A 27,144-nucleotide genomic window follows, 5' to 3' on the forward strand; every position below is an offset into this window, starting at 1 on the left:
ACAGCTGCCTCTCACACCCCGCACCTGACACCGCCGAGGCCTGGGCGAGGCAGGACAGCGGAGCCAAGGGCAGCTCCGGGCCCCGTGCCATGGCACTGACAAGATCATGGTTTGAAGAGAAAAAACCAGTAACTGAAAAAAAGCACACCCAAGGCAGGGTTGGGCACTCCCAGTTCCAGGATCTGGGGAATCAAATGGGAAACTTAACAACATTCATTACCTTTTTCCTTCCCAACCTGCCCTTTCCAGAGAAGCAGCCCAGCTTTCCAGCTCTGAAGCACTGAGGCAGGAGCAAGGGAGGACAGAGGCAGCCACAGCTTGGGGACCACCAGCATGTGTGGTCCTGAGCACGTCCCTGAGGGGGCTGTAAAGCAGAATCACGGGGAGGAGTGTCACCCATAGGGGAGAGTTTCCAGAACCACTCAGAAGTAGAAAGGCCCAAATAAACTGACAAGTAAAAAAATATTTATTTAATGTGAGCTTTTGCACTTGACAAAGACACAAGTCCCAGAAGGTTCAGCAGCAGCAAACGAAACAAAAATTTAATAAACGATGATTCCATCTTGGGGAAAATTCATCCAGTAATTGCATTTCCCAGTTACAATATGGAATACGAAGGCTGAAGGAAGCTCCTGAATTTGGGTTTGGGCAGTGCCATCATGCCTAGCTTCCCAGCAGCTCCCTGCATGCTACCAATGCTCCGGGACACAGAGCTGGCACTGGAGGAAGCTGGAGCCTTCGAGCTCGGCAGCTTCTTGGTCCTTCTGCACCTGCTGTAGCCACTGCAAAAATCAGAGAGAAGGTGTATGTGAGACATCTGTGTCACCTGCCCTGTCCCCTGCACCAGCCTGCACTCACATGGGCACCACCACTGCATTTTCTAGAGGACTACACACTCATTTTGTAAATTTTTTTTTTTTTTTAATACACATGGCTGCAAACTACCTCTGAAATGCAAACAGTACAGCTGTTGCTCTGGGATGTACCCAAGGGTGAGCAGCAACAACAAGTGACACTTCAGAGGCAGCAGCAGTTAATGACAGCTATTCCAGTAGATGGGAAAGTGCCAAGGGTGGGACAAAGTCTGCTGAGCTGGGAAAACCCATTTGCTACAAAAACCCAGGAGGAGAATGATGAAAAATGGGGCAGGGAAGGGGAAATCCTTGGGAAGTGGCAGATCTGCCCTAGAAGCTCAAGACCAACCAACAGCAGATGCATGATACAATCAGAGGGAGAATCTCAATTAACAAGGGGCAGAAGTTCAAATATTCCATCAAATGTTCAAAGTTTTAAGACCTCTTTACAATTTCAAGCAAGGAACCCGGTCAGCCTGCCAATGCTGGCTATGGCAGAACACTGAAATTTAGTGTCCCTGCTTAGCTTGTGGCAGGCAAGTGTGAGGACAGCTGTTAAATATCCTTCCTCACCAGCTTTTTAAACCAAACATGCAGAAAAGCACAGCAGAGCAGTTCTTACCAGGCACCCAGATAATTTTAACACCATTATTTAAGCCCATACTCAAGAAACTGCAGGGGGATAACTGCAGTTAAGGGATCATCACTATGCTGATGAGGGCAAAGAGAAGTGACAAGTGACCGCAGGCACATACCCTCTGGAGTGGGACTGCTGGCTGCCACCAGCACTCGTCTTTTTCCTCTTGGAATCCCTGGAGTTCAGCGGCCGTTTCCTTTTCCTCCTTTGGTTTGTGTTATTGCCAAAATAGCTGGAGGTTGTACCTGCATCCTCTGCTTCTCCATCGCTCCCCAGGGAGCCAGTGCTCCCCGTGGCTGTGTCCGCACCTGGGCAGGCAGCATCTTCTACACACAGGCAGGGAGGTAAAACTAACTAAGCCAAGGTGTCACCTGGGCCAGTCAGTCACCAGAACACACTGATGGTATCAAAACATCTGTCCTGGCTGTTCCTCACCTCCTCTGCACTGCCCCATCCCTAGTCTTTCAGAGATACCCTGAATTCAGCTAGCAGGAAGGCAGCAAAGAGTTTGGTATGTTCTGAAAGTGATTGCTCCCTTTTGGAATTATTAAACTGTAAGAATTAGTTATTTGTGATTAAAACAAGGTAACTTTTGAATCAAACATCTGCTAGAGGAGGAGAGAAAGGCACTGAACAGGAAGTACATGTTGAGGTACAAAGCACACCTGGAATGGAGCATTCTGAGTACTTATCCATCACTTTAATTATTTCTGCACCGTATTTCTCCAGTTTGTCTTCTGTGACACCATCGATCTGCAGCAAAACCTCCATGTCGGAGGACAAAGTTTCTGTAACACAATGGAAGCACCCCTCAGACATGTCATACAACTTTTTATAAAGATACCCTGAAGGAAATTAATTCCTTTCCACGCCCCTCTATGCAGAAGCCCCAAAGGACTTCTGAGAAACCTGACCTTACCTGCTATTTTCTTTAGGGTGGAAGTACTGAAAATATTGAAGTAATGCACATCAAAGACTTTGCCCAGCGTTTTGCACGTGTCTGTAAGTTCACTGAGGCACTGTTTAACCACCTCTTCCCGCTGGGACATCTTTGTCATGGAAGCCCTTTGCCTTCTGATGGCACTGGCACTCTCTGTCTCGTGGAACTCCACCTGTTAAAACGAGCCATCTGTAACTCCTGCCAGGGAGTTCCTGCACACCTTGACTGGTAACACAGGAACACAGCACAGGAAACAGAAAGTATACTTTGATGGACCAAAAAAAGCTGTTTAGCCAGTATACATTTTTTTAATAATTTTTTACAGGCTACTCAACCACACCCAAGTTTCTTCTACAAAGAGCTGGCAGAGTTTAGAGAGAGGGAACACCTCCCAAGAGCCCAGTTCCCAGCTGGCTTCAAACAGAGGTCACTGGGGTAATGCTGAGGGCTCTGTCCTGCTCCAAACACAGCACTAAAGCAGAGGAGGTGTTGCCTCAAGAAACCTGGGACTGTTCCGTGACCTTAATGAAGTGCATCTTCCATCAGGTCCCACCAATGACTAGGGAAAAATAGAGTAGAAAATGAAGAAGGGAGTGCTGGTCCTTCTTCCCTTCTTAGCCATCTTTCTGTGGGGGTCAGAATTCTCCTTCACTGTCCAGCAGGAATCAGATGGGTGCGGGAGAAGAGAAAGATTTAAACCTCTTCAAGCCTCTCAAACTCACTTTTTGCCCCACAACATTATTACTGGAATACTGGACTAAGAATCGCATGTGTTGGATTCTGTTCCTTGTGTCTAGACGTTAGTTCAGCTGGAGGCAAACTGTGTTTAAGCTACCTGAGGGGATATGCTAAAGGAAAACTGCAGCGCCTTCCTTGAAACAATGCCTTCAAGAAACTAAACAGTTACACACCTGTAGTGACCCATCCAGCACAGCCTGAGCTCTCTCTCCCAGAATGACATATGCTACTGCCTGGTCATTAGCTGTGATGTACAAATCCTCATCCAGGATCTTGTCCAGGACCAGTTTTCTAAACAGCCTTTCAGCATTGTGCCTGGAATAGGCAGCCCCCTTCCCAAATATTCCAGACTGAATCTTGGCACTCGTTGAACCTGTGCAACAGAAAGCATAGGATGAGCCCCTGATCACAAAGCCCATGTACATGTGCATTCACAGATCTGTGGGAGATTCCCAAGGCAGTCAAAAAAGCCTTTGAACACTGGAAAACCAATATTATCACTATAGCAACCTGAAATGGATTAAATCTTCAGTTTCATTTATTTTGGATCACTTACCACCAAGTGATTCTTGGGAAGATTAATTTTGCAAAATACACATTCTTTTAAATGCCTGCTGGCATTGCACAACACTCTTGATTCCTGGTCAGGGATTTGTGCACCATCTTATTCAGGAGTTTCTGGGAGAACGGACTCACCTAAGAAAATGTCCACCATCATGTTCAGGGTGTACCTGCCAGAGCCTGGATTCCTCTTCCCATTCATCCGCCCCGCTTGCCCGCAGTGCTCTCGTACAAACCGCACGATGTTCTTCACATCCTCCGTCACATCCCTTGATTTATAATCCTGTTAAATCAGACTTGATTAGGACATGCTATTACGTGTTTCTGCCCTAATCCAAGTTGTTACTGACAACCTCAGTTTTCATTATCAAGCTTTTCTCAGCTGTGAATTGAGTTTGTTCCAAATAAAGAAACAGTGATTTTCTAGTTAGTAACCTACAGTGATACAGTCACAGGGATTCTGGATGTGATAATACAAAACCAGTCCTACTGATTGTATATAATCTCCGTGGGGTTATTTGTGCAGAGTGAGGTGCAAGATTGCTGGGTAAGTACTGGAAATCAAGGTAAATCATTTGGAAAGCATTCTTGTAATTATCCCGCCATGCTCTAGAACTTACACTTCCAAAATGCATTAAAATGAGACTGAATATGCATTATCCTGGTCAAATTTGGTTCTAATCACAGTTATATAAGGGAATGCTTTGCACACAGAGCTGAGAAGCAATACCCACAGGTACAAAACAAAACAAGATCCCTTCCCTGCCTGCCTCCACAGTTGCCTTCCCTTTCTGCTCCTGCTCCTGCCACTAAGTTTGCATAACCCCAAACGTTTGGACCACCTTCAGCACAAGCACGACATAATGTGGCCCTCATGCTGCTCTGGCAGCACAAAGCTGCCCTGAAAACATCAGGACAGGAACTGAAGGGATTTCCCCACAGCCATTGCAGCGGATCTGATATTAGCTCCTGCCTCCCACAAGGAACATCCTTATGCCTCTGACAGGAACAGGAGCATCACAAGTCCATGGTTAAACCCTGAAAATAACTGGAAGCATCACAAAAATACAGGACTTTTATTCCTTTTCTCCGTTTGCCTTCCCAAAGGTCGTGTAACCACTTTTTGATGCAACTAAATACAAAATCAGTTTAACACCACTAAAAATAAAACCTGTGGGGTTTACCTTCTTTCTACTGCAGTTATCACAAATCACTTCTGGGTGATCTTTGCAGAAGGTGGGGTTGAAATTGGTTTCCCCGAAGTAGGCGAGCAGCTGGACGCGGCGGCACTCGACCACGTTCTCACAGTAGTGCACCATGCTGTACAGGTTGTTGAAGTGGGTCTGCCTCGTGTGGCTGTTCCCATCCTTCTCCACTGAAACACAGCAAATTCAATGCTGTTTGTTAAAGCTGCACCTCTGCGTTTTCATGGGCTGTCAGCCAAAACACAATATTGGCTTTGCTTAAAAAAAATGAGTGGGTTAGTACAGAACTGATGTAGGACAGATTTTATCTCTGATGTTTTAGAGAACGGAGAAGGGAAATAAGCCTAGAATGACAAAAGTCAAGAGAAGGATGTGACAGGATGAGAGGAAGTGGCCTCAAGTTGTGTCAGGAGAGGTTTAGATTAGATATCAAGAACAGTTTCTTCATAGAAAGGGTAGCAAATCCCTGGCACAGGATGCCCTGAATGGAGTCACTATCCTCGGAAGTGCTCAAAAAACATGTGGATGTGGCACCTGAGGACATGTTTTAGTGGTGAACAGTGGGGTGGAGTTGGTCTGATAGTAGGACTTGATGATCTTAAAGGTTTTCACAACCTTAACAATTCCATTATTCTGTGAAGCAAAGTGGTTTTGACTAAAATTAAGTCCAAGTGACAAAAATCCTGCTCCTGACACCTGAATGAAAACCATCCAGGTAAGGATTCACAGTTCTCCCCTCCTTGCAATACTAAACTATCCACAGCACTTGTAAAAGAGAAATAACATGGGCTAAATGAGACCAGTGACAATGTGACTGCTCTAATGTTGTCTCCAAGTTCCCAGAGGAGAACTTACTCAGAATGAGCCTCCTCAGCCTGGTCACATCACTGTAGCTGTAGAAGAGCAGGCAGTGAGACATCTCTCCATCCCGCCCAGCTCTGCCAGACTCCTGGTAATAACCTTCTATGGATTTGGGAAGGGACGCGTGGATAACGTAGCGCACGTCGGGTTTGTCAATGCCCATTCCAAAGGCAATTGTTGCACATATCACCTGGGAAGAAGATTATAATGTTCTAGACATACATTATGGAAATTACTCCTGCAACACTGCATGGAAAGCAGACAAGTGACCTGGATTAGGAAACCTGGAGGACCCAGAATGTCAGTTGTAACAGTGCAGAACAAGTACAAAACAGCAACACTTCCCCTCCTGTCAGCACAGCCACTCCAGACACAGGAAAAACCCCAAATTCCAGAGTGTGCCAGGAGCTGTTTCTGAAGCCCTGCACTGCTCAGGTCCTCCCTGCTGGAGTAGCACACCTTGGTGCAGTGCTACAACCTTTTATTCACAAAATTCCCAGTGAAAGGTGGCTGCTGTGCCCCAGCAGGTCTGTTGGGATCAGTTATTCAATAGTGCAGACATTTGGTGATAACACTGCACAACTTCCCTTCCATTTCCCAGGCCAAGAGGGATAAAAGTGCCCAAATTTTCTTCCCTTTTCCTCCTGGTTTTTCTTCACCTGGCATCCTTCCTGATTAACCCACTTCTGCTGCACAAGATCCCTGTTGGAATCGGTGAGGCCGGCGTGGTAGGCCAGGGCAGCCAGCCCCTCCTTCTGCAGGATGGCTGCTGTGGTGTCACATTCATGCCGGGAAAGGCAATAGATTATCCCAGAGTCATCTGCAAATAGATAGGAAAAGAAATTTGGCCTACAATACGGTTTTATTCTCTTTCCCTGCTCAACAGTCAAACCTGCCAAGCAGATACCAACCTCTCCCCATTGGAATAAAGATAAGAGTAAAGATATAACTGCTTCACTATAGAACTTATTTTATTAGTATCAGATAGTCTTCATAGTTTTTCTTACCCAATCTTTAGGGGCTTTTGGTGAGGTGGAAAAAAGAAATGTTTTCCTCATCAGCATTGTGCAATCTCAGGATTTAGAATACGTGAACAAAACCTATATAATTCAAGGGTTAGAGCAGTTCAATCAATGCTCTCTGAGGGTGCAGTACAGGAGAAGCTCTGAGGGAGCTTGGTGTAATCAAGTTCCAGCAGCAGGAGCTGCAGGACTCCAAAGCGAGCCTAGAAAGATGGGAATCTCTGAAGGCAACTTGAAGGGGAACTGCAGATAAGCAGACCAACACAATTAAACAATTAAGATATTGGGTGACCTTCATGCTCTGAAGACATGATGCTAAAAGCTCTGTCAGGCTCCAGAAAGGTTATTCAAGAGCATCACCAAAATTTACTTTCCATCTTAACTTAAATTCTCAACTTGAGAATGCACATAAACCCGATTCCCATTTTCAACAACATCACTTTACCTCGATCTTGCTTTTCTGGTAAATATATCATTATTACAGCATTATAAAAGCTTTTGCTGCCTTGAGAAGTGGTTCACGAAAAGGCCTGTGGGCACCATGCTGCTCAGTACTCACAGGGGTGATATTTTTTAATCCATTCCAAGCAATCCATCGCCACCTTCTTCGGCTTCTTGGGCAACACATCATATTTCAAGTTATGCCTGTTGAAGCTCATTGTAAACCTGAAATGTGACAGTTCATGGTGCTTGTCAGCCTTATGGGTATAGTTACATTGTGTTAAACAGCTTCCTTCACCATGCAAGGAAGGGCTTGGCAAGTTTTTTATTTCTTATGTTAATATTTTGCATCTACCTCCTATTAAATTCCATGCATGCATTTCATTTCATCAGATAGAGCTACACAAGGATTTCAGATGGGCCTGTGATGCTTTTTTTACTTTACTAAGTTTTCCACTCAAAATTTCTGTGACACCAACAAACAGTTTCAGAAACCTGCCGAGCAACTCACACTTGTGGTTTCAGCATCTCGAGCTGATTCTGGATGTCCTTCTGCACGCGGGGGTTGGCAGTGGCAGTGAGGGCCATCATGGGCACAGAGTGGAACTTTTTGCGGAGCATGTTCAGGCGCTTGTAGTCTTGTCGGAAGTCATGGCCCCACTGGTTGAAAAACAAAATTTAAGTATAACAGAGTAAAATGCTCCAACTGAGTCTTTTGGCATTCCTAAAAACAAGTGGAGGTTTTACCTGGCTGACACAGTGAGCCTCGTCAATGACAAAACGTGCCAAGAGTTTCCTGTCATAGAGGTTCTCCAGGGCGGACATCAGGCGGCTGCTGGCACACACCTGGGACACACCAGCAGTGGCAATGCAAAGCAAAAGACCTGGGCTAAAAGGGTCAGCTGGCCTGACTGAGAATACAGAAACAACTGTCCTACGCTGCAGAATTAACCTGCACTGCATAGGCAAACCTTCAAGGCACAGAGATGATGCCGGTCAGCTGCGTTTCAACCAAGCAGCTGGTCTGGGATTCCCACGAGGTTCTGGGATCACCTATCCCAAGGCCCCTCACCCTGATGAAATTTCAGTAAATTTAAATTACTAATGTCAGGAAACACAGAGAAAAATAATGCTGAAGAGAGAAGCACAACCAGCACACTAACCAGCCCCCTCTTACAAAGCTTTTGTGCAATAACATATTTTTAAGGCAGCATACAATGCAGCCCAAGGTAAGCTCTGGCAATCGCCTATCACCCTGACAGTGCTGTATTTTTCCTGTATTACCCTATTCAGAGCAGTCTGGATTTAGTAGCTACTGGACAGTGATTAACACTAATATGTAGCAAGATAGATTGAAAGAGGTGGGCATGGGAGTTTGTTTTAAGAATTTAAATTTTACGGACATACTCAGTTCTTATTCTTGGCTAATTACTGATTGAAATTAGCTACATCCATATAGATTTCTTAACGAATTATTTAACACCTGTCCAACATTTTTTCCCCAGAAGCCTACTCTGAGTGCAGTCTTTCAGCACCTCACAGCAATCCCCCCCTTGTAGCCCCTATGGTTTTACAACTGAAGATGAAGTACAGACCTTCTCGGGGGTGACATACAGCAGCTTTATGACAGGGTCTTTCTTTGACAACTGCATGTAGATTTTTGAGGCATCGGCATCTGTTCTGTCACCAGTCAGGTATGTTGCAGCAATCTATATTAAAAATATATAAATATATATATTGACAATGTAGCCTACCTCTCATTACAAACCCGTTCCTAAGCAGTCAGCCTTGGGAACACACATTTGGGAACACACATCTGAGCACCCTGGGCTAGGGGAAGGTGTCGCCGCCTGTGGCGAGGGTGAAACAAGATGGACTTTAAGAGTCCTTCCAACCCAATCCATTCCGGAACCCTGTAGTCTCCTGCACCTGCATTTCTGCTCTGTGTATCATGTTTCCAAAGATGTTTAGCACCTCCAGAACCCCCCTAACTCAGGAACTCTTAGTGCTCATTCTCACTGCAGTCAGGCTGCTCCTGTGTATGTGAGTAATTACAATTCTCAGTATCTCAGAACCAGCATCTGCTCTGGAAAACACAGCTCTAACACCCAACACAGGAGCAGCAATAAATCCAGCGATCATGCTGCCAAGATATTCGACTTCATCCAATTTAGCTCTTCCTAGGCAACTTTCTGTGCCATTCACAGTGTCCATCTAATCAATTTATGCAGTTTATATTCAAGAGACAAGATTTGCTGTAAAATTTCAGATTTCTAATCCAGTTACCTGCAGTTTCACTCAATAAAGCTGCTGGAACTTACATCTAAAGTCTTCAGCTTCTGAACCTGATCAATGATCAGTGACCTCAGTGGAGAAATAACGATAGTGACCCCGGCAGAGACACAGGCTGGTAACTGGTAGCACAAGCTCTTCCCACCTCCTGTGAGGATGAGACAGAACACAATGTCGGGTATCAAGAGAAAAAGGATGGAGACCTATTTCTTATTTCCCATTTTACAGCACTTTTGGAAGCAATAAATTTCTACCAATGCTTGCCACAAAGTGCCACCTGTAGGATAAGAAAGAGTTACTTCGTGAATTATTAAGGAAGGCAGAAATTCAATCCCCTCACTCAAAATACCCCAGTGCAAAAATACTCCTGAAATCCTGTGGCCACAGAATTCCAGCAGCACAAAGGCACAGGGGAAGAGAAAAGCTTGTCCCAAAGCTTGCAAAAGGAGCTGCAGGTCTATAGCCTGTGCTGTGGGGGCACATACCTGTGGGCATGAGGATGAAACAATCCTCCCCCAGCAGAGCAGCATTGATGGCCTCCAGCTGGTTTGTCCGGAAACAGTGCAATCCAAACTTCTTGTGAAATATATTCATCATTTCTTCAGAATGGGGAAATTTCATACCCTTGAAACGCTCCAGTGCAGGGTTATGAACCACTGGATCTAGGAGCCAAAAATATGTAATTAGAGTAAGTTATGACATCAAGTTATGGAAGAACTTCTTCCCTGTGAGGGGGGTGAGGCCCTGGTACAGATTTCCCAGAAAAGCTGTGGCTGCTCCTGGATCCCTGGCAGTGTCCAAGGCCAGCCTGGATGGGGCTTGGAGCAACCTGGGATAGTGGAAGCTGTCCCTGACATGGCAGGGGGTGGAATGAGATGGTTTTTAAGATCTCTTCCACCCCAAACCATTCTGTGACTCTGATTTTCACCTCCCCTTTTGCCAGCCTGTCCCTACATTAACCCGAAATGGGCCCCAGGGGGATTGAGTTTGCTTCCACAAACCCATTTTGGAACATTATGCAGCGAAAACCATTGTACAGCCCTGAATCAAAAACTGCAGAATCATTATTTAACTAAAACACAGAAACACCCTCATTTCCAATTTTAGCAGCTTCATCTTCCAGCAGCTTGAAACCTGCACAGGAAGGGAATAATCTAGTTCAGCATCATTTGGAGAGAAAAAAGTTCCAAGATGACTTTGCAAAAAAGGAACCAAAAGAAACTTCCACAGAAACAAAAGGCAATGATGTGATCTGTAGTAAACTCGGTCTTAGGTTTAAAAAGAAATAAGTAAGAATTTAAAAATTGAAAAACCCAATAATCCTCATGAATATAATTTACCTGGATGGTTCTTTGTTGCCATCAGGAAGCCTGGCTTTGGAGCAGCAGGACTGGATCCCACAGTTGACCCTTTGGCTCTGGACATAATCTTGGACAAGAGGGATTTGGCAGGTGGCCCTTCCCTGACAGGCTGACACAACGGCGTCGATGGTGCCTCAGGTGCTGAAACAGCCACCGAGCTCTCCCAGTCCTCATCAAAGTCATCAATGTCAAAGTGATCCAGGTCGAAGTCGAGATCATTTGTACCCAAGCTGTTCTCTACAGGACTGGCAGCTGTGCTCCGAGCCTTCAGGGTTGTGCTGGTCAGGGGCTGGTTCCCATTCCTCATTCCCGGACTTTTGTCCCAGCTACTGTCACAGGACTGGAGGCTGAGCCTGAGGGAACCTCCCTCCCTGCCACTTCCCTTGGGAAAAGGCAGCTCTGCAGTTCCTGGGCAGGGGATCTCCTCAGCACTTTGCTTTGAAGCACAAGAGGTGTCCAAGGTTTGTTTTGTTTTGGCAGAAAAGTTGCTGGAATGAACAGAAAGCACCGATGGGAGGTTTGTGGATTTGGGGGAGTTTCTGTCAGAACTGAAGCTCCAGCTTGGGCCAGAACCTGGACCAGTGTCAGGACACACACGAGGGCCCTGCTCCATGGGAGACTTCCAGCTTCTAGGAAGAGTGGTGTTTATGCCATTTTGGTTCAAACTGACAGAATTGGCCAGCAATTTTCTCCTGGGAGAGATGACAAGGGAAGGAAGACGGAAAAAAAAAATATATTTAGTCACAAGCAATGATTTACCAAGTTCTACAACATTCATTAAACAGTTTTGTCTCACTGCTATTAAACATATTAACATATGGTGGTTCCATCGTGTTGAGTCAGCATGTTTGAAAATGATTTCAAACAAATCTAGGGAAGAGAGAATACCACCAGAAGAAACTAATGACAAAATTATGACATCATCTCTACAGACATAAAATAAAAGAATTCCAAAAAGCAAGAAACAGATCCAGGCAAGGTAGAACATAAAAAAAATAAATCCTTAGAGGCAAAACCTGAAGTTAAAAGTATGCCTGAACCAAATTATGCTTTTAAGTACTTTCTAAAGACTATGTCCAACTACAGCAATGAGAAATAAAAGAAGTTGTTGTACTGAGAACATTTACAGAAGCTCATAGTCCCAGCCCAGGAAAAACCTAACCAAAATCCCAATACTTTGTCCATGTAGTGTGCCATCAGATGATGCAGGAGACAAAGCAGCAGGTTGTGGTAGCAATAATTACACGGGAAGACAACAAGTTCAGGGATATTAGGAGGAATCACCATCTCCGTAGTCAGCGAGAGGGGAGACAATACCAACCGAATGCCTGTGGCACAAGAACTGAGGAGGACACCTGGTGGGTCACATCACACCACACCACATCACCTGTTTCTCCAGAAGCACCTGGTGCCAGGCACCTCCTCAGACTGACTGCAGCACTGTGGCACTTCCATCTGGCAGAACACAGGGACCACTAACACTTGCAGCAGTTTGGGGTACTTTGTCCCTTCCCTCAGTCAGTAATTTCAAGCTTTTTAAAGCCCCTCCTGCTTCGTTCTCCAGTGTACTGGGGACACCTGCAGGCAGCTCCCTGCTGCACACAGAGCTGTTCCAGCTTACCTGAGGTCCCTGTGCTGGAGCAGGGCTCTGGCGCAGCCCAGGGCCTGCAGCTCCTGCAGGGGGATGGCATCCACCAGCTCACAGATGGCCTCCATGACTCCGTACAGCTGCCGGGCCACGGGCACAGCCTCACCTGGCACAGGGAGTGAGTTCAGCAGTCATTTTCATTACAAGAGGTGTCAAGAGGATACCACTCTCCCAGAGGTCAGTACATTGCAGTAAATCAGTCTAAACAATTTACTTCCAATGTATTTTTAGTCCATTTGCATAAAGAAACTTTCTGTGTGCAGGAACTCAACAAATCTACAAATTTTTGCCTTCAACTTTTATTATCTGTCTATTATCCAACTATTTATGTCAATTCTCCATCTATAGATGTTAATTCCCCATCTGTTAATTAATGCTCTTGGATTACACAGGATAATAAATAGTTGCAAACTATCCCCAAAATCAGAGATATGAAATTCCAAAACATTTTGTGTACCTGAATCCCCTGCACTGGGATCACCTCCGGGATGTGTTGTGGGAGCCTTCTCCTGCTTGGCCTCGGAGCTGCCAGCTGTGCATCTTCCACCAGTGGGAGAGTCTCCGAAAATACTGCTAACACCAAAAGAAAAAGCTACTAAAATACAGAGATCTGTAAATTGAGGCATTTCCATAGAACAACAGAATTTAAGATGTGTGAAAAAGATAAATTCCTGAAGGCCCAGCTAGAACCCAAGAGCTGAGCAGTCATTCATCCTGCGTACCAACGTGTCGAATCTTGCCCCAGAAATTTTCTCCCATCCCACTACAAAAGTAACTCTGCTTTTTTCTGAAGTGAAAAACCTAAAACATCTGCCATAAAATTAGTATTTGATAAAACATTAATTGCAGCTGCCAACCATTAACCCACCGAGCAAAGAGACACAAACTCAATCTGTACCTTCTTAACAAGCAGGAGTTTTGGGTCTTTTTTGGTACTTTTCTAATCATGCAACAGACAGATGGTTTTAGCAGTGAACTCTGATTACCTGACACTTTGTACAGAAGGGGAGAAGGGAGGCAGCTCCTCCTCAGGGGAGGGAGGGATGACGTCCAGGTCATCCTCCTCAAGCTCAGCACCTGCCAACGGCCAGGTCACCTCATCCAGGGTTGAGGGGCTGTTCCCAGACCTCTGTGGCTCCTGGCCCTGACCACCTTCAGCAGTAGCAGCTGCAAGAGAAGTGGATTAATATTGCTGGGTAACACTGTACACTCAGCCTGCCACAAACAGAGGAGGGGAAAAATTAGCAGCCAGATTTCAAAACACTTGTTTGATACAGTTTCTGACTTTTAAAGGATAAAACTTACTGCTCCCTTTTCTCCCCCATTATCATTAACTTATAAAAATTAATTTCACAGAGAAAGGAAAAGACAACAAAATATTAAGAACAGAAATACAGTTCACAAATCTTTTCATCACTCAGTGTAAGGGAAGCACCCCAGAACACTCTTTGATGTTGTTCAGTTGTGTAAACATGTTAATTTCCCAAATAAAGGTCCAAAGTTTCAAAACACAACAGGTAAGGAATCTAAAATAGAGCAGTTCTGTGGGACAGAGCTGCCAAAGCAATGACAGGCAGGAATTTTGTGATCATAATTGAAGGCTGGAGTTCTTTTGTGGTGTTTATTATGTTTGTGTTAAAAATAGAGACCACTTTTTCTGGTTTAATATTTCATTTAAGTATATGATTTTATGTCTCTCCCGTATGAATTTTGTAAGTCCTTTTCTCTCTGTAACATCCCTATAGGTTATCGATCATTTCAGGAATGCCATGTGGGAAGTCTTGTAACTCCAGTACATGAGCAGCTGCTTCTGCTGCACCGGCAGAACGCCGCACTGCTTCCAGGCTGGGGGTACCCAAACCGAAATCCAGGAACCTAAATGAAATCCAGGGCTACTTGTCAGTCACGAGCACACAGCTCCCTCTGATGACTGACCAGTCAAGCCAAGCCCTCTGAGTGCAAACACAGATTTCCTTCCAGCTCAGTAGTACCTTCAAACACCCCCTTACCTGGGCGAGCCCCTGCCCTGTCCGCATCCAGAAGGGGGTCAGCAGGTGACTCCTCCCGAAGGCCGTCCCCCGCAGCCGTGCTCCCGCTGCAGGGAACCAAGTCCTCGAGGCAGATCAGGGACTGCTGTGAGCAGGGTCGCTGCTCGGACTCGGGCGCTGCCTCCCCGCCGCGGCTGCCGGGCCCCGCGTCCTCCCCCGCGCGCCCGGGAGAGCCGGGCGAGGCCGGGCGGGGGCTCGGCCGCGGGGGATCCTTGCGGGGGGCTCGCAGCCCCTTGGGGGACAGGACGGACGGCCGAGAGAACTTCTTTTCGATTCCCGACAGGTCAAAATCGTCGATATCATCCCACTCATCGCCGATGATGATAAAGGGGCCAGCAGCAGAACCGGGACCGGCCTTCCCGGCGGGAACAGCGCTCCCCGCCCTCGCCCCGGGAACCGCGGGGCCCTCGGACGCCTCGGGAGCCGCGGCGGGACCCCGGGGGGCACAGGCCGGCTGGGGACCGGGGCCGCGGGAGGGAACAGAGCTCCACGCCGGCGCTTTTCTGTCCGGCACGGCCGAGGCGGGCAGAGTCAGGGAGGTGTTCACGTCCTTGTCCCTCAGCACCGAGGCGGCGGCGAGGCCCCGAGACGCCTTCTTGAAGGTGAAGCCCCTGCAACGAGACGAGCGCCCGTCACTTCCCGGCCGCTGCAGCCGCCCTGCCCCGCTCCCCACCCCCGGTACTCACGGCGGGCGGTCCCGCGGCGGCGCCGGGGCGCGGAGGGCTCCGCGGGCCGAGTGCCGCAGCAGCTGCTCCCGCAGGTTGTTCTGCGGCACCGCCGCCATCGCGGGGCCGCCCCGCCGCCAGGGGACGCTCTGCGCGCGGGCCGCCTCCCTCCGGAGCCGCGCGCGCTTCGCATTCGGCGCCAAAACGGCCCCCGCGCCGCCATTGGGTGGGGGCGGCAGGACGGAAGCGGCGCGTGAAGGGGCGGGCACCATGGCGGGGGCAGGCGCGCGCTCCGCCCCGCCCCGCCCCGGAAATGGCGGCACCGCCCTCAGGCCGGGAGGGGCGGAGAGGCCCCGGCCCCCGCCCCGGCTGAGCCCCGCCGCAGAGCTCCGCTCCGTACTCCTGAGAAGCAGGTGACGCTTCGCACCGTCTTCGGGCACGCTGGAACGCGTGGGGAGGCCGGAGCCCCTCGGCCTCCCCACCCCCCCCGCTCAGAGCTCACAGCACAGCGCTCCGGTGACGAGGCAGCTTTATTGTCGGTGGCAGATTTCAGCGTGAAGTAACACAAACGTGTCCCTGCTCACACGCGGTTTCATTTCCCCAGCGCCTGTTCAGAATCGGCACCGAGGTTCTCGCGTCTTCACTGATGGGTTAAAGAAAAGTCACCCGTTTCTTCTCTATGTGCATTAAAATACCCTATTTTTAATACATAAAAATAGCAGACATTTCATGAAAATAGATAAAGCGTACAAATTACAGCATTCACTCATCCTTCCTTTAGAGGACAGGGAAATTGCCTTCAAAGAAAATTTAAAAATCGCTAAAATTTACACCTGGTGATTGCAAAAAAGCCACCCGAAGGACGGGGGGAGCTCTGTGTGCCCTAAATCTGTACTTGTGTGGTTTCTCAGCACCCAAGTGGCCCCTGCTGCCCCTCGAGGTGTCCCGGGTCGGGACAGGTGGATGGAGGCACGCCTGGGAACACAGGCTGGGAGCAGGAGGAGGGAACCTGGCACCAGCACAGGAGCACGCGTGGGTTTGGCTGAAGAGAGGAGGCACAGCTCTTGCTGCTGCAGGAGGTGTGTGCAAGCCAAGGAACCTGCCTGCAGGTAACACCTTTCAGCAGGCAGGCGTTGCACCTTGTTCTCCCTTTCATCATTTCAGCACTCGGAAATTGGAAGACGATCAATCATTCCAGCCCTGTCCCCTGTCCCCAGCCTGCACTGCCCTCCTACACCTGAGGAACAGGGTAGGAGGCACAAGCAGCGAGACCACACATGTTCTTGCCTCGTTCAATAAGGAAATACCTAAAAAAGAGAGAAATAGGTGTGAGTGAGCGTTCCCTCCTATGGCAGAGCCAGCATGGCAGGTAAGGGTGGGGAGGCCCTGGCACAGGGTGCCCAGAGAAGCTGTGGCTGCCCCATCCCTGAAGTGTCTTCATCCAGGCTGGATGGGGCTTGGAGCACGCTGGGATAGTGGAAGGTGTCCCTGCCCACGGCAGGGGGTGGAACAGAATGGGCTTTAAGGCACCTTCCAACTCAGACCAGCCTGGGACTCTGTGAAGGTGACTGCTCTCTCTGTGCCAGCCCCTTCCTCATCCCAGCCCAAGGAGCAGATACCTGTGACAGGGCTGGAACTGCCCGCAGCTCTCCAGGCAATGCCATTCCCTGCCCCCTTACACCCTGCAGAATTAGCACCTGACTCCCAAGAAGTTCACCTGCAGCTGGAAACAATTGTGAAGCTGGAAACTCGCTCCTGGCACAACCTGTTCTCCCCCAGCCATGAGACCAGGAGAGAGGAGCCAGGTGAACCACTGGCTCTGGACAGGTTGGCTGAGCCCTAGGGACCACAGCAGCTCCACTGATCCAAGGCTCTGCTTGACCAGTCACCCCAGGACTGGCTTTGTGAGCCATGTCACCACCCAGACTGGGATGAGTCTCCGTGTGTCTTCCCACCTGCTGAATTTCAGCTGGAGAGTGTAAGGGTGGCCTGGGGCTGAGTGGAATGCCAGCACGTGGTGTCTTTCACCAGGTACAGGCAGAGCATGGTGGGCACCAGGACCCCCTTACCCCTCCATGCCCCACAGCCGGCCCCAGGAGTTCTTGACGATCCAGTAAGGAGTCCCATTCTCCTCTCCATAGCCCACGGCCAGGACGGCGTGGTTCACCTTGTCAGGGGTGTGCTCACAGCGTGGGCTGCAGGGAAAATAACACAGATGTGTTGTGTGAAAAGCATCCTGTAATTAGTCAGGGATTAGTCAAGCCAGAAGTCTTGACTACACTCTGCAAACAGAACTATGGGATGCTCTGAACTCCCAGCTGTGGAGAGTAGGGAGGGAAGCCAAGGAAAGGAGACACTGCTCTGTTTCTCCACTCTGAAATTACCAGCCATATATGGAGTTAGGGAATCCATGGACTTTCGAGCTCCCAGCCCACCAAGACAAACTACAGGGCAAAGGAATTTTCCCAATGGAAACCAGCAGCTCTTAGTGCCTCCCAGTGCTGGTTTGTGCTGCCCTGAAGTTCAAGGGCACTGTTTCATGTTTTGCACAGGAACAGCAAGCTCTTGGGTCTAAATACATGTTTCCTCTACATTTTCAACCTTTAAACTGCACTTGCTGAAAGCTGCTGCCTGTGGCATGAAACAAGACAGCTCATGGTACAGGCTCCCACCTCAAGAGCATCTATTTTTAAACATTTTCAAACTGCAGCACAGGAAAAGATCAATAATCTCCACCTCAGATTTTCTTTTTTTGATCTGTTAACAGCTGCTCTGGGCTGAAAGCACTGGAGCATCAATTATTCCATGCACTATGACTTTAAATCCACCTTAGACTGTAAATCCACAGGATAACTGCTCCTGGCATGTTCCTCAGACCATGTCCCTGCTCTCACAGCCCACACCTGCCCAGGCTGGCAGTTACCTCTGGCATCACTTTGGTCCAGCAAAGCCACTGGAACCACCATCTGCTCCTTCCGGAGAGCTCCCTGGGGCAGATCCCTCAGGCTCAGACTCTCATTTTCCCTGCAGTTCTACGTCACTGAGGGTTCCTTACTCCAAAGTGTTTTTCTATTTCTCCAAACATGCACTTTCCCCCTTGCTGGGCTAACAGCATCTGTCCTGCACAGTCAGCTCTCATCTTTCCAATGTATATTGATCAGCCTTTCAAGTGCCTTTTTGCCCTGGCCATGGAGCCAACACCACACTCGAGACTTGCTGGGTCATTTAATATCCCAAACTGTTTTTTCTCTCTGCTGTTCCTCCTACCTGTCCAGGAGAGCACCATGTGACAGGACTGAGGTGAGGTGCTGCAGAACCTGCCCTGTGGAGAGCAGCGATGCCGGACCCTGCCTAAAAGCACAACCTGCAGAGGCGCCAGATCAGGTGTAGGGAAAGGGCAGCCACACTTCTCACCACCACCCCTCTGAGCTCTGGCACTGCAGGAGCTCCCCTGATACCATGGAAAATCCACTTTGGTTGGGGCTTACCCTAAGCAACCAGATGTGTTCAGCTGCCACAGCTGGGCTGACCCTCTCACTGTCCCAGCTCAGACACAGATCAGCCCTGGGACAGGCCCCCCCAGCCCTGTGGTGAGCTGCAGAAAGTCTCTCAAGCTCCCAGACTTGCTGACCTTCATTCCACCACAATCTGGTCTCCAGGCTGGACAGGTTCCTAGCAAACAGCCCTCCCCCCTGTGCTGCACTCTCATCCCCTCAGGAACCAGTAAATCATGGCTCCATTTACTAATTTTTTTCTGTTTTAACTTAAAAGGAAGTGTGAGAATGCAGTGCAGTGTTCCTGCATCCAGCAGGAGAAACAGGGATGCATGTGATTCCAGCCCTACACGTTCCCCTTGCCCTCACCCCACCAAATGAGGTTCACACACTCACTTGGAATACACTCCTTTCCTGTAGTGCATGAAGTTACTCGTCACCTCAAAGGCAAAGCTCACTGGGTTGTGCTTCCCCACAGCTTCCACCATGCCGTCCTCGTCATACTGCAAGAAAGGATCCAGGGTCATCCATCATCTGCTGGCTCTGCTGGGACCAGTCCAGGTCCAGCAGCCAGGGCACGGGGGGATGGATAACCCCAGCTTCCTGCATTTAGACAAGGAATCAAGTGCTGAGTTGTAAGATGAGAACTGGGACTTCGTCCCAGCCTGGAGGTGCACCCACTGTGGGAAGCAGGCAGGAACCCAGTGCCTGTATTTTGGCTCCAGCACTTCCTTGGTGCCACCTTCCAAAAGGTGCACAGGAGAGCAGAAGTGTGCACAGCAGCTCGCTCTCTGCTAGGAGCACACAGGCTGCAGCTCCAGCTGCAGAGCCCGGCACGCCTTGGGGCATCCCAGCATCTTCTTGGCACAGCCTTGGAAGTTTGGAAATGCAGCCCTCAGGGCCTCACCTGAGTGATATTGATAACATCCTTGACAAAGGCAATGGCCTTCTCGGGCTGGAACTTGCAGGTGCCGTTCTGTGGGGACAGAGAGGAGTTGTTGGAGCCTGTGCCGGGCCCTGCTCCACCGCAACGGCCTGGGCTGCGCTGGGAATACCTTGGCTCGGTACGGGTAACTGTCCTCCCCCATGAGCCCTTTGTTGTACAGGATGTACTCAAAGGCTTGGCTTGGCAGGCCCCTGCGAGACAACACAGCTCAGTTAGGATGGTAACAACTAATTAGGATGGTAATGATGAATTTGCATTCTTATGTTCTTATTTGGATGCTTATGCAGAGCAAAGCCATCAACATTCCCTGCTCTGCAGATCACTCCCACCAGCCAGGGAGACCGGGGAGGGCAGCATCTATCCCAGAGCCTCCAGAGGCACAAACTCCAGTCTGTTCCTGCAGCATCTCCCTGCCTGGGATTCCTGGCCTGGCCCACCACGCTGTCTGGCCTGGTCAGATCTCATTCTCCAGGTACCAGATCTCTGAAGAACACCAGGAGCCCTGACAGCATGAGGTCAGCCGGCCCACACAGCACCAGCCTCATGTGCTGAAAGGTGTTTCTTGGTGCCCTCTGCCCAGCCTGGGTGGGGGATGATGAGAGACCCACATCTCCAGCAACCAGCTGCTCCCTTCCCTGGCCACCTTCCAGACGCACATCTCAGGAGGGAAGACAAGAGAGCATGATCAGGGAGTACTGATGTGGAAATGCCTAGGGAGGAGTCACAAGAAAAATAAAAAGCACCAAGAGTGGCTTTGCTCAGCTCTGAGCGTCCCTCTGGGACCGCTTATCTCACAGAAAACAGAAGTTGTCAGAAAGCTCTATTCTCTGCCTTCTCTAGCAAAGCCACGAGGAACTTCCCAAAGGGGAAGCTAAGGTTTCTGTGGGTTCTTCACGGTGCCATGAGACGCACGTGACCCAGGGGCAGAACAACAGCCAGAACTCCCCTTGCTCTCCCAGAGCCCAGCCTATGGCTGCCCTGTCGGAAGACACGTGAAAAACATCTCAGATAAAAACTAACAAATGAGGAACAGCAGAGGTTGGGAAATGCTGGAGATTTAGTGAAACATCCTAACCTCTAGGAAGGGTGAAATTAAAATAAGCAACCAAATCCAAAATTGCTTCCCCTGACACACTGCAGCCAAGGGAAGACAAAAGCCATTCTATGATGTGGAAGGATCCTGACACTAGATCTTGAGGAAAGCTGTCAATCACAGGATATAAGATATTCTAATTTCTGTTCTTTCTGACCCTCCCTGACTTACCCACTGCAGCCGTGGTTGTTGAAGGCCTGGGCACAATCAACCAACTGCTGCTCCGCCTGTGGAGAAGGGTTCTGAGTCAGTGATTATTCCACATCTGTGTTCAGAGTAAGTGACACAAAAAGCAAGTGCACAGCAGGAACTGAGAGCTGGTTTATCTGTGCACCTGGCTGTAACAACAACCACAGTACTGGTTTACCCATGCATCTGCCTGTTCACCCACTGGGAGTCACCTGGAAATGGCTCCATATCCCAGGGAGGTGGACAAGGAAGACCTGGAGCCAGCAGCCTGGGATGCCAAGGCTGCCAGAGGCATTCCTCCTTATGCCTGCCGGGAATCCGTCCCCCCACAGAAGGGCTGGCTGAGATTTCAGTCAAAGGTCAGGTTTGTTTTTAACACACCCAACCCTCAGTTATTCTGGTAAGTTGTGTAAGTGGCTACTGTCTTTCTGGTTCTTCACGAATATAAATCCTCTGGGAGCTGAAAAACCAACATGTCCCAATATGCTGCCTGCAGTGAGGGGTCCCAAGCCAGCTGGCAAGGCCAGGCACAGCTTCTTTCCCCATGCCTGCTCCCAGCAGCCTCCAGCCCCTCCGGCTTCATCCTGCTCCAAAAATGGCTCTGCCCAGGTCCAGGAAAATCTCTTACCAGAGAGAGCAGCTTTCCTGTGGCAATGGCAATAGCAGACTCCAAACAGCCTGTGGTGGAAAAGGTCCAGCAGCTCCCACAGGCACCCTACATTAGGAACAGGAGAGGAACTGCTCTGGAATGTGCTGCAGGCTCACCAGCCTCCCCAAAACACGGGGGCAGAGGGGCACAGCAGGGGTGCAGAGCCTCCACTCCCAGCTGGGCTTGGCCTTCTACTCAGCCCCTGCCCAGAGTGCACCGCAGGCACAGAGTGGCTCCAGGGGAGTTCCTCTGTGGCACAGGCACCCAGCACTGTTCCTCAGCTACGGCTCGCAGCCATCAGCCCCTCTCTGGGCATGTCACACACTCCTCACCTGATTTTTCACGGGTGTCACGAAATTTCCCTTCTTCCTCCAGTCGACAGAGTCAGGATATGGCCCAGAGCTGCGCAGGAAGTTCCCCTTGGTGGCTGAGCAGTTCTGCAAGCGAGGCAGGAGGGCTGTGGTGAGCTGCCAGGCCAGTGGCCCAGGACAGCTCCCCTCCCTGGGGTGGAGGGATTGATTACCAGCCCCCACACACTGGCCACTACAGCAGGGAGCCCCAGGCCAGCCCCAGAGGGCACCACCAGCCTGCACCCCTGGCTGCTCAGGGAGCTGACAGCAGAAGTAACAGCTCGGCTGGAGCCAGGGTCGAGGCAGCTGAAAGCCATGAAGATGGGAAAGAGGGTTCACCTTGCTCTTACCCCAGTGCTGGTGGCACAAGACGTGACCTTATCAAAGTGGATTGCAGGCAGCACAGTGATGGGTGCTGGCCCAGCAGCGGGTGCAGGTGACTGCAGGAGCCCCACACACGGGGTCCACCTGGACCCCCTCCTTCCCTGCCAACCCGCACTCCCAGGATTTACCTGGGGCTCACTCCACAGGTACAGCTTTTTAAATTCTGCGAAGGTCAGATCCGAGAACTGGTTCAGACCCACTAGAAGGGGGAGAAAGGGGACATTTTGCTCAGCGAGGCTTGGCGCTCAGAGCCGGCACGGGCCGTGGCCAGGCAGGGGCCGGAGCTCATACTCTGGAAGCTGTGGTTGCCAGCATTGTGCTCCTCGATGTGCCGTTTGTTGCCCAGGAAGATGCGCAGCCTGCGCGGGTACTCGTCGGGGCCGTACCGCCGGTTGTTCTGCGGGGACATCGCAATTCAGGGCACCCCAAACTCCCACCGCTCCCGGGACCCCCGGCCCGGCCCTCCCCGCGCGGCGCAGCTGCCCCGAGCCTCACCTGCAGCATCCAGGCCTTGAACAGCTGCTCCTCTGCGGGAGAGAACGGGGGCGTCAGCGGCGGCACCGGCGCGGCTCTGCCGCCGCCTCCCCCCGCACCGGGGAGCGCCCGGGGGGCCGGGCCGGGCCGAGCCCGAACCGAGCGGGACCGAACCGAGCCGTGCCGGCCCAGGCCAGGCCCTACCAGGTCGCCTCCTGCCCTCCCGGTGCCCCTGTACCTTCGGCCGAGGGCTCCCAGGCGGCGGCGGGGGCCAGCAGCGCGGCCGCGGTCAGTAGCACGGGCCAGCCCATGGCCGCCCTGAGCCGAACCGGGAAGGACGGGACCGAGCAGAACCGACCCGCGCCAAGCCGAGCCGAACGGGGTCGAAATGGGCCGGGCCGCTGCCAGGAGGCGGGACAACGGGCGGGGTGGGCGGGGCACCGGGACCGGGCGGGGCACTGGGACCGCGCGGGGCACTGGGACCGGGCGGGGCACTGGGACGGGGCGGGGCACCGGGACCGGGCGGGGCACCGGGACCGGGCGGGGCACCGGGACCGGGCGGGGCACTGAGTGAGGCTGTCCCCTCCCAGCGGTGGGCGGAGCCCGCGCCCCGGCGGGTCCGGCGTTATCCCGCCCGTAAAACTATCACAAACCCCGGTTCACCCTGAGATAGAATAGATTTATTAGCAAGAGGTAATCAGGAAACATATATTTTTACAAAAAAAATGGAAATATTTTTCCCAAACAAGCTGTAAGTTGAAATAGTTTTAGGGTTTGAAAGAGAATTCCCATACCACGAGGTATTGCTTACAGCAAGTGTGTGAGTGGAGCATGCCTGCCACTGCCGGGGAACCGTGTCAGGGACTGTACAATGTAAAAAACCCAGGTACTATTCACAGAATAAGCACTACATTACTATATCCTGCTAGCGGGTGGTTAGCCAGGATTACAGTAGATGTAATAAAAACACTCGTCATCTCTAACTCTACGTCATGGTACTCAGAGTGGGCACAAGGGTACGGATCTACAGCATATCAACAGGAGCTGGATGCAGCGAGGAGAGGCAAGGGGATGCTTCCATCTTCCCAACTTCGGAGGGACCAGGGCAGCAGCCAGGGCCCCCCGTGCCTGGCCAGCACGAGGGTGGCACACACAGAGAGGGCAGCTCACACCGAGGGACAACCTTTAATGTGTTCCCTTCTCCCACCTTACAGAGTTTGCCGTGGGATGTAACCGCCAGCACTGTCCGAGTGAGAGCTGCTCTGTGCTGCCCAGAACCCCGTGGGGACGCAGGGCTTACCAGCCCCGTGGGGACACAGGGCTCACCTGCCCCACAGGGACACAGGGACTCACCTGCCCGACCACCAGCCCCCCCAGGAGGAACAAATGACAAAAGTAACATCATCGAAAAGAACCCGGGACTCCAGCGAAGTGTCGATGCGTTAAACCTTAACCAGAGCGGGAAATCCTACGTGAGGTCTAGTGCGGCCTGGGGCGGGGGCGGATTGCTCGGAGAAGCACAGATGTGGGAGTCACTCCAGGGCGTCCATGGAACGAACGGGTATGTACAGTATGGTATAGCGAGTGTACACGGGCGGCCGCCGCCGCGCTCAGGAAGGCAGTTTGGGCTCTATTCGCAGAGAAGCTTCGTAAAGGGTTTCCTCATCCATCACAAATGACTGATCCAACAGGTACTGCGTCACCTGGGAAATGGAGCGGAGCCCTTAACGGGCTGGGAGAGCACAAACCCCTGAGAACTGAAGCACCCAAACCCTGGTAAATGAGGCACCTGCTGCAGAGGTTGGCTGAGACCTTTCAGCTCATCACATGTTGGGGCCACCACGAGGCAGAGGCCAGCTGGTGCTGGCAGTGGGGGTGGCGGGACACACTCTGCTCCCTGGGGAGGGGGTGCTGCCCCTAAATAGCTGTTTCTTGGCGTGTCCAGGGTGCAACCCCCAGAGCCCTCTGAGCCTGGCCTGACGGCTGTCCTGTCCATCAAAGCTGCCCTCTGCAGCAAGTCCTCTGCTGCAACTGCCTGGGGGTCGACAGGGGAGTCTGTTGGAGCCCCCGCAGCCTACCTCCATCCCCTGTCCCCCCGCCAACACACTCCAGCATAGAGCTGCCTGGTACTGAAGGCTTAGATGCTGTGATGGAAGCGGGAGATGAGGAGCAGAGCATGCCTGCAGCTCTGGGGACAAGGCTGTACCTTCGGCTGGTGCTCGATCTTGTAGGAGGTTTGCTGGAACTGGCGGATCTCCCTTATGATGTGTGAGATCTGTTCAGGGATAAAGCACAGAAGGTGCTCATGGCTCAGCCATCAGCTGGGGAACCCATCCCAGTGCCTGGGAGGGCAGAAGCACCCAGCACAGCACAATGCAAAGGGCCTTTTTGTCTCTTCCAGACAGTAGGAACAACCCCAGGTGTGTGCAGGGGACACATGTGGCTGCCTGGTGCTGTGCAGGTGAAGGCTGAGGGGACACAGACCTGGCCACAACCACATCACCCCAGCCTGGCCCCGTACACCCATGCCAGTGGGCTGGAGCACTCACCATCCTCATTTTGGAGAAGTTCACCAGGCCATCCTCAGTGTAGTTTGGGGTGCCCTCCTCGATGAATGCCAGGTCAGTCAGGTACATGCCCAGGTAGGGGACACACGGAGGATCACAACTTCGGGAGTAAACCAGAAAGAAATGAGGGAGGAAAGTACCGTATTTTGGAGCTTGGGGCAGGATAGGGGAGAAGGGAGCAACTCCACAGTCAGCAGAACTGGAAGGATTCTCTCTAATATAGGAAGGCTCTCCCAGGGAAGGCTGCTGGTCTCCTGGGCCTCGTCCCCACCAGCTCAGCAGGACAAGCAAGACCTGTGGCTGTGCCCCTCACAAAGCCATGGGATGCAGGAGGTGAGCTGAGGGCAGCTTTTACAGAGGGTCAGGAAGACCTTTAGAAGCTTCCATGGGCAACATGGTCTAGTGGAAGGGGGCCCTGCCCAGAGAGGGGTATGAAACAAGATGAGATTTAAGCTCCCTTCCAACCCAAACCATTCTGGGATTTGAAGATTCTATGACAGTGATGGGGAAAATTTTTCTCTGGTGTCTGGCAGTGATTTTTCCCTTTGCAGTCCCTTTCATTCCCATCTTTCCACACGCTGCACAAAGGAGCAGCTCAGTCCTGGGGATCACTTGGCCAGCCACTGTGCTGGCTCAACAGGACACTCTTTAGTGCTGGCTCCAAATGATCCTGGGAGCAGACCTCCAGGTTCCCCCCCTACTGCAGACCCCACAACAGCCAGCAGCAGCCACAGGAGAGGAGGAGAAGCACCATTCACTCACTTTTTCAGTGCCTCCCTCAGGTTCTTGAACCTGCCTTCTGACGACACCAGCTTCTGGAGCTTGTCAATCAGAGCCTTCGTCTGCAAGAAACCAAAGTGCTGCTCTGTGGGGGCCTGGAAGAACCCCCGCTCCCTGCGGCCAGAGGGTGAAGCCTGTGGAGCCACAGGGTCACTTCCTTCCTACCCTGCCCAGGGCACTTCACCCCATCAGCTGCTCCTACACTTCCACAGGTACAACTGTGCCCTGGCCATCACACCTGGCTACTGGTTAGCAGGCTGTGCACTCGCTTCCTCCCCCTGCTCCCACCTCTGCCCTCATCAGCACTTGTTTTCATTCACAGATTTATCATTTTATAGGAAAAAATGACTGCTCCTGGCTGATAGGAGCCCACAGTGGTGCTGGTTCAGCTGTGTCTGGCTCCACACCAGTAAGTGCCAGCTACTCCTGTACCACATACCTCAAACAGGAATTCATTCTGCTCATCCATAACTGGTCTGAGGAGCCCAGAAAACCAGTTAAAGAGAGTCTCTCTGTGTGTGCAGGGGCTCTCTGGGAAAGGTTTAACTGCACGTCTGACTTGCAGGGTGGGGCTAGTCTCTTCTCACAGGTAACAAGTGACAAGGGGAAAGGAGTTGTGACAGGAGAGGTTTAGACTGGATACAGGGAAAATTTCTTAATGGCTGTCCAGCCCTGGCACAGCTGCCAAGGAGGGATTTAACAGATATGTGGATGTGGCACTTGGGGACATGGGTTAGTGGTGGCCTTGGCAGTGCTGAGGGAACAGTTGGACTTGCATGGTCTCAGAGAGCTTTTCTAATCCAAAAAATCCTGTGATTCCATGAATAAACGCAACTCCAAGGCAGGATCTGGCTGCCCACACACCACCTCCCTCCTGAGAACAACCTGAAACACCTTTCTCTGTTTTCTAACTCTTTTTCGATGCCTGTCTCATCCTGCCCCAAC

The 27,144-nt window shown here is 51.1% G+C and overlaps 3 protein-coding genes across 5 annotated transcripts in view; all 3 read right to left on the minus strand.

The window, feature by feature from the left end:
- Positions 1-443: 443 nt before the first annotated feature.
- BLM (BLM RecQ like helicase) lies at positions 444-15,549 on the minus strand. Of its 2 annotated transcripts, none has more exons than XM_032122840.1 (21): positions 15,295-15,548; positions 14,570-15,219; positions 13,547-13,727; positions 13,018-13,133; positions 12,534-12,666; positions 10,892-11,604; positions 10,037-10,213; positions 9,581-9,699; positions 8,855-8,968; positions 8,007-8,105; positions 7,771-7,919; positions 7,378-7,484; positions 6,456-6,616; positions 5,791-5,986; positions 4,915-5,105; positions 3,866-4,013; positions 3,343-3,542; positions 2,411-2,603; positions 2,157-2,279; positions 1,610-1,817; positions 444-782 (listed from the first exon to the last, which is right to left on the minus strand). In XM_032122840.1, the coding sequence occupies exons 1-21, from the start codon at positions 15,543-15,545 to the stop codon at positions 599-601; spliced, it is 4,413 nt and encodes a 1,470-aa protein (XP_031978731.1). In that variant the 5' UTR covers positions 15,546-15,548; the 3' UTR covers positions 444-598. The 2 variants fall into 2 exon arrangements, with proteins under 2 accessions (XP_031978731.1, XP_031978733.1); XM_032122842.1 differs by having other exon boundaries at positions 599-782; positions 13,018-13,130; positions 15,295-15,549.
- A 236-nt stretch (positions 15,550-15,785) lies between these two features.
- On the minus strand, positions 15,786-23,270 carry CTSH (cathepsin H). Its single transcript, XM_032122843.1, has 12 exons — positions 23,091-23,270; positions 22,874-22,905; positions 22,670-22,775; positions 22,507-22,577; positions 21,977-22,081; positions 21,624-21,710; positions 20,978-21,033; positions 19,823-19,904; positions 19,675-19,743; positions 19,164-19,270; positions 17,343-17,468; positions 15,786-16,580 (listed from the first exon to the last, which is right to left on the minus strand). Exons 1-12 carry the CDS (start codon positions 23,161-23,163, stop codon positions 16,505-16,507), a joined length of 990 nt encoding a protein of 329 aa, XP_031978734.1. The 5' UTR covers positions 23,164-23,270; the 3' UTR covers positions 15,786-16,504.
- Positions 23,271-23,510: 240 nt separating this feature from the next.
- Positions 23,511-27,144, minus strand: part of RASGRF1 (Ras protein specific guanine nucleotide releasing factor 1) — a 29,927-nt gene continuing 26,293 nt past the window's right edge. For both annotated transcript variants that reach the window (XM_032122893.1, XM_032122892.1), the window contains exons 24-27: positions 26,182-26,261; positions 25,402-25,519; positions 25,059-25,127; positions 23,511-24,555 (exon numbers count right to left, since the gene is read on the minus strand). In XM_032122893.1, the coding sequence (XP_031978784.1) occupies positions 24,463-24,555; positions 25,059-25,127; positions 25,402-25,519; positions 26,182-26,261 (360 nt within the window). In that variant the 3' untranslated portion in view covers positions 23,511-24,462. The remainder of the gene's footprint in view (positions 24,556-25,058; positions 25,128-25,401; positions 25,520-26,181; positions 26,262-27,144) is intronic.

The sequence above is a fragment of the Corvus moneduloides genome, chromosome 13, assembly GCF_009650955.1.
Source record: "Corvus moneduloides isolate bCorMon1 chromosome 13, bCorMon1.pri, whole genome shotgun sequence".
NCBI lineage: Eukaryota > Metazoa > Chordata > Aves > Passeriformes > Corvidae > Corvus > Corvus moneduloides.

Bases quoted from the DNA above. Each gene is read 5' to 3' on its own strand.
- CTSH (XM_032122843.1), bottom strand. From the start codon at position 23,163: ATGGGCTGGCCCGTGCTACTGACCGCGGCCGCGCTGCTGGCCCCCGCC. The intron at 22,906-23,090 runs GTACAGGGGCAC...TCTCTCCCGCAG, and splicing joins CTGGGAGCCCTCGGCCGAAG to AGGAGCAGCTGTTCAAGGCC. The intron at 21,034-21,623 runs GTAAGAGATTTT...CCTTCTCCACAG, and splicing joins CAGGAAAGCTGCTCTCTCTG to GCGGAGCAGCAGTTGGTTGA.
- BLM (XM_032122840.1), bottom strand. From the start codon at position 15,545: ATGGTGCCCGCCCCTTCACGCGCCGCTTCCGTCCTGCCGCCCCCACCC. The intron at 8,969-9,580 runs GTAAGTTCCAGC...TTTTTAATATAG, and splicing joins AGAAGCTGAAGACTTTAGAT to ATTGCTGCAACATACCTGAC. The intron at 4,014-4,914 runs GTAAACCCCACA...CTGATTTAACAG, and splicing joins ATAACTGCAGTAGAAAGAAG to GATTATAAATCAAGGGATGT.